Here is a 6,000-nt window from a genome sequence, read left to right as displayed (position 1 = left end):
ATGACTTCCAACTCCACCGTGAGAAGCCAAAGCGGCAGCCGCCGTGTCTTCAGTGCCGGCTCAGCCAGAGTCCCTGGGGTCAACCGCTCTGGCTTCAGCAGCATGTCCGTGTCCCGCTCCAGGGGCAGTGGAGGCTTCACTGGAGTGGGTGGAGGAGCTAGCTTTGGCAGCCGCAGCCTCTATGGCATAGGGGGCTCCAAGAGGATCTCCCTTGGAGGGGGCAGCTGTGCCCTCGGTGGCGGATATGGCGGCAGAGCTGGAGGCGGCCTTGGCTTTGGAGGTGGAGCCGGGAGTGGATTTGGTTTCGGCAGTGGAGCTGGTGGTGGCTTTGGGCTCGGTGGTGGAGCTGGCTTTGGTGGTGGCTATGGCTCCCTCACCTGCCCCCCTGGAGGCATCCAAGAGGTCACCATCAACCAGCGTCTCCTGACTCCCCTCAACCTGCAAATCGACCCCACCATCCAGCGAATCAAGACTGAGGAGCGGGAGCAGATCAAGACCCTCAACAACAGGTTCGCCTCCTTCATCGACAAGGTGAGCCGGGAGCACCTGCCCTCCACTGGGATTTCAGAGTCCCCAGTCGAGAGACGCAACCAATGTCCTACCAGGGGGAGTCTCGGGAGAGAGAGAGGAGGGGACTCGGGCTAGCTCTCCACTGGGATGCAGGACAGGCTCCATATGGACCACAGGCAAAAGGTGATGGAAATCATTTACAGCTACTGATCCCTTAAATGTCTTCATTCCTGCCTGGGAAGAATTCTCAACTCTTGATAACCCTGAAGCAAAGAAAAGGAAAAGAGAGAATGAAGTGGATTAACACTTACCACTAATGGGTCTACAATGGGATACAAAGAAAAGGCCAGTCACTACCTTCTCTGACGTTCTGGCCTACCTTTCCAGCAGGAAGAAAAAAAATGAAAAACAAAGAGAAGAAAATAAAAGTGGAATTATTTTCCATCCAGGTGAGAAAAAGAAACATTTGAGATGTGCAAATATTTATAATTTGTTGGTTTTGTGTGTGTGTGTGTGTGTGGTACGCGGGCCTCTCACTGCTGTGGCTTCTCCCGTTGCAGAGCACAGGCTCCGGACGCACAGGCTCAGCGGCCATGGCTCACGTGCCTAGCCACTCCGCGGCATATGGAATCTTCCCGGACCAGGGCACGAACCCGTGTCCCCTGCATCGGCAGGCGGACTCTCAACCACTGCGCCACCAGGGAAGCCCCTATAATTTGTTTTTTTAAAAAAAAGTTATTCTAGAAACAGAGTACGACCATCTATCAAGAGTGTTTTAGAAGAGATATATGCACTAAATGGGAGTTTAGATTAGAAACTAATCATTAGATAACATTTAACATCCCTTTTATTTTAGAAAATAAAAGCTTTGTATAATACATCAGGTAAAAACTATTTTAAATTACATTTTTGATTCTGCTTCTCAAGAGAAAGAGAGGAAGTGATGAAAAAATCACTGATAGGCACAATAACTTATAGGGCAGGAACAGCTCAAAAGTCTATGGGGACATTTCATCAATGAGATCTGCCGGTTGAGAAGGAAGAATATCAGGGGAGCATACCGCCCAATCTGAGCCTCTGTATATTCCCTTAGTAGCCCAGCACCATGGACACCACCCCAGCCTACTTGGAAACCTGGTAATACAGACACTTGTTCCTTTCTTTCTATGTCTAGCAAACGACTCTCTTGCCTTCCTGCAGATGTGGTTCCTGGAGCAGCAGAACAAGGGCCTGGATACCAAGTGGACCCTCCTTCAGCAGCAGGGATCCAAGCCCATGAGGCTGACCCTGATGCCTACGTTTGAGCAGTACATCAACAACCTCAGGGGGTGGAAGGAATCTCTCCTCTTCTTTAGTGGCTTCCCGGATTCATAACTCAGACACATGCAGGATCTGGTGGAGGACTTCAAGAACAAGTGAGTTACAGGAGAGAAGTGAGCTCAGTTTTCTGAAAACCACACTTCAAGTCTACCGAGTGACTAGGTCCATTTGAGGGCATCATTGCTTAGGAAAAATATCCAATGGAAATGAAAATTTCCATTGGCTTTCAAAATCCTTTGCTCACTGGCTCAAGCGTCTTTCAGCACCCTCTCTGGAAATGAAGAAGAAATCAATAGGCCTGCAACCGCACCGAATGAACCTGTAACACTGAAGGTGAGCTTAGCAATATTAGGTGTCCCCATTCCTTTGTCGAAGGCTGGAAGAGCCCACACATGGGAGGAGAAGATATTGGGTGGGCTGGGAGTAGGGGTCGGCTGACTGAGTTGTTCCTCCTTTCCCAGGACGAGGATGCTGCATGAATGAGGTTGAACTGCACACCAAGATAAATACCCTTAACGATCAAATTGATCACTTATATTCTTACTTTGAGATGGAGAGAACCTTACCCTGTTTGTTCATTGGTTTGTTCATTTTTCTACTTAAGAGTCTGAGTGGATGGAATGTTTGGGAGTTGGATCTCATAGATGTATCACTGGAAGCAGAGGTACTAACAATCCTTATCTGGTAGGAGTGCTCTCAGATGCAATCCTACAGCTCAGACATTTCTGCGGTCCTCTCCGTGGACAACAACCATAATCTGGACCTGGACAGCACCATTTCTGAGGTCAAAGGCCTATATGGGGAGATTGCTCAAATGAGGCAGGCTGAGGCCAAGTCCTTACACCCGACCAAGTTGAGCAGTTGCCAGCAGCGGGAGAGAAATCCTGTGCCCACGCCCCAGGTGGTTACACTCAGCTGCACCAGCCTACCGCAGTTTTTTGAGTGGAGTTTGAAATACAAAGACCCTGGATGATTTCATAGGAGGTCTGTCATTGCTCAGTTCATGTAGACAATTAAAGAATTTACAATTGGGCCTATTGAATAAAAAGAAAAAAGAGTTTAATGACATTGCCCTACTGAGTTTTGCCTTCAACCTCTTCCTGATTGTGAAATCCCATAGATATCACTAAGAACATCACTAGTTTATTGAAAAACTAGGTGCTCAATGATCATACAGAACTATTCAGTTGTGCAGCAGCAAATAATCTTGTGCCATCTACTATTTCTAGAGATGTCGCATCATTTGGTGTGAGTTTATTAGATGGCTGGGAATTGAAAGCCATTTTTGGCATGTGAAAGCCCATAAACACTGTATCTACCCCAATGCACACTGCTTCTCTATTCTTCTGGACTACAGTGTAAGGAGCTGCAGGTCAAGGTACATAGACAAAGGGATGACATGTATAACACCAAGCAGGAGACTGCTGAGCTCAACCACATGATCCAGAGACTGATCTGAGACAGACCATGGCCACATGCAGTCTACCATCTCTAGTGGCTATGGCAGTGTCAGTGGTATCAGCAGTAGCTTAGGCCTGGGCAGAGGCAATGGCTATTCCTACAGCAGTGGTCACAGCGTTGGAGGTGGCTTCAGTTCCGGCAGTGGCAGAGCCATAGTGGGTGGCCTCAGCTCCTCCAGGGACAGCAGTTCCACTGTCAAATAAACCACCACCTCCTCCTCCAGCAGGAAGAACTACAAGCACTGAAGTCCTCCTGTTGGTACTTGGTCCCACATTGTCTCAACCCCCCATCCAGCTGCATTGCCCTCTTCTTGGGTTGCTGCTTCTCTCCTGTCTCCAACTTCTCTTGGCCTATGAGTTAGAGCAGAAGTGGTAAGTCCTCATTTCCTCTGTCTATACTGGCTTCACCCAAGCCTCCATTACTCACTATCAGAAGGTCACCAATCAGTGTCAGGAACATATGTAGACATCCTATTGATGTTCCCATCTTACTATCAGTGTCATCAGTCTACCATGATTCTAGGAAGAAAATGACCTATGCCCTCCTTGAAAACTGACAATCGAGATCATGAAAACAGAGCAGGGAATCTTCCCTTTAACTGTCCTGCCCATTCTAGCTAGACTCAGGAGTTCCCCACAGAACAAATAAGTTATCTTCCCATGCAGTGTCCCTAAATGGTATTGACAGCACCCTCTCAGCAGCAGTTATATCCCTACAATGTTTTTCTCTGCTCTCTTTGCTTTCTTTTGTTGTGTTGAATAAAGCATATTTCTAATATAAAGATTCCGTGTTAGATTGTAGTGTTGATCATGTACTGGTTCTGAAACTTACTCATCCCATTCTCATCTTTGGAGAACCACCTCTCAGCCCCACTGACAACTTACCCTGCTTCATACCCAACTCTATCAGTCAACATCATGTGATACTCAGTTATTCTGTGGGTGGATTACTACCAACTACTATTCAGCCCTCTTCCACTCAGGGTTTTTTCTCAAAATGGAGTCTTTGAGAGAGTCTCTTCAGCAAGTAGTGTTGGGAAAGCCGGACAGCTGCATGTAAATCAATGAGGTTAGAATACGCCCTCTCACCATACACAAAAACAAACTAAAAATGGCTTAAAGACTTAAACATAAGACATGACACCATAAAACTCCTATAGGAGAACATAGGCAAAACATTCTCTGACATAAATCATACCAATGTTTTCTTAGGTCAGTCTCCCAAGGCAATAGGAATAAAAACAAAAATAAACAAATCAAACTTACAAGCTTCTGCACAGCAAAGGAAAACATAAACAAAATGCAAATACAACCTACAGAATGGGAGAAAACACTTGCAAACGATGCGACCGACAAGGGCTTAATTTCCAAAATATGCAAACAACTCAACAACAAAGAAGCACACAACCCAATCAAAAAATGGACAGAAGACCTAAAGAGACATTTCTCCAAAGGAGAAATACAAATGGCCAATAGGCACATAAAAAGATGCTCAACATGGCTAATTACTAGAGAAATGCAAATCAAAACTGCAGTGAGGTACCACCTCACTCTGGTCAGAAGGGCCATCATTAAAAAGTCTACAAATAACAAATGCTGGAGAGGGTGTGGAGAAAAGGGAACTCTCCTACATTGTTGGTTAGAATGTGAGTTGGTGCAGCCACTGTGGAAAACAGTATGTACACTCCTCAGAAAACTAAAAATAGAATTATCATATGATCCAGCAATCCCACTCTTGGGAATATAGCCAAACAAAACTATAATTCAAAAAGATATAGGGTGACAGTGGCCTCATAGAATGAGTTTGGGAGTGTTCCTCCCTCTGAAATTTTTTGGAAGAGTTTGAGAAGGATAGTTGTTAACTCTTCTCTAAATGTTTGATAGAATTTGCCTATAAAGCCATCTGGTCCTGGACTTTTGTTTGTTGGAAGATTTTTAATTACAGTTTCAATTTCATTACTTGTGATTGGTCTGTTTATATTTTCTAATTCTTCTTGGTTCAGTCTTGGAAAGTTGTACCTTTCCAAGAATTTGTCCGTTTCTTCCAGGTTGTCCGCTTTATTGGCATATAGTTGCTTGTAGTAGTCTCTTATGATCCTTTGTATTTCTGTGGTGTCAGTTGTAATTTCTCCTTCCAGGATACAAAATTAATGCACAGAAATGTCTTGCATTCCTATACACTAACAATGAAAGGTCAGAAAGAGAAATTAAGGAAACAGTCCCACTTACTATTGCAACAAAAAGAATAAAATACCTAGGAATAAACCTACCTAAGGAGGCAAAAGTCCTGTATGCAGAAAACTATAAAACACTGGTGAAAGAAATCTAAGATGACACAACAGATGGAGAGATGTACCGTGCTCCTGGAGTGGAAGAATCAATATTGTGAAAATGACTATGCTACCCAAAGCAATCTACAGTTTCATGAAATCCCTATCAAATTACCAATGGCATTTTTCACAGAATTAGAACAAAAAATTTTACAATTTGTATGGAAACACAAAAGACCCCAAATAGCCAAAGCAATCTTGATAAAGAAAAATGGAACTGGAGGAATCAGGCTCCCCAGCTTCAAACTATATTACAAAGCTACAGTAATCAAGACAGTACTGGCACAAAAACAGAAGTATAGATCAATGGTACAGGATAGAAAACCCAGAGATAAATCTATGCACCTATGGTCACCTAATCTATGATAAAGGAGGCAAGA

General features: G+C 44.5%; 1 protein-coding gene across 1 annotated transcript in view; it reads left to right on the top strand.

Annotated features, from left to right (window-relative positions):
• Nucleotides 1-6,000, top strand: part of LOC309968927 (uncharacterized protein) — a gene marked incomplete at both ends in the record, with an annotated part of 35,469 nt that continues 29,469 nt past the window's right edge. Inside the window, 4 exon segments of the mRNA XM_082850442.1 lie at nucleotides 1-531; nucleotides 1,711-1,881; nucleotides 1,885-1,925; nucleotides 2,545-2,731. Coding sequence (XP_082706568.1) covers nucleotides 1-531; nucleotides 1,711-1,881; nucleotides 1,885-1,925; nucleotides 2,545-2,731 — 930 coding nt within the window.

The sequence above is a fragment of the Leucopleurus acutus genome, assembly GCF_964270905.1.
Source record: "Leucopleurus acutus genome assembly, chromosome: 11".
NCBI classification, from domain to species: Eukaryota; Metazoa; Chordata; class Mammalia; order Artiodactyla; family Delphinidae; genus Leucopleurus; species Leucopleurus acutus.
The sequence above is the reverse complement of the archived record's forward strand: the minus strand, read 5'-3'. Positions and strand labels throughout refer to the sequence as shown.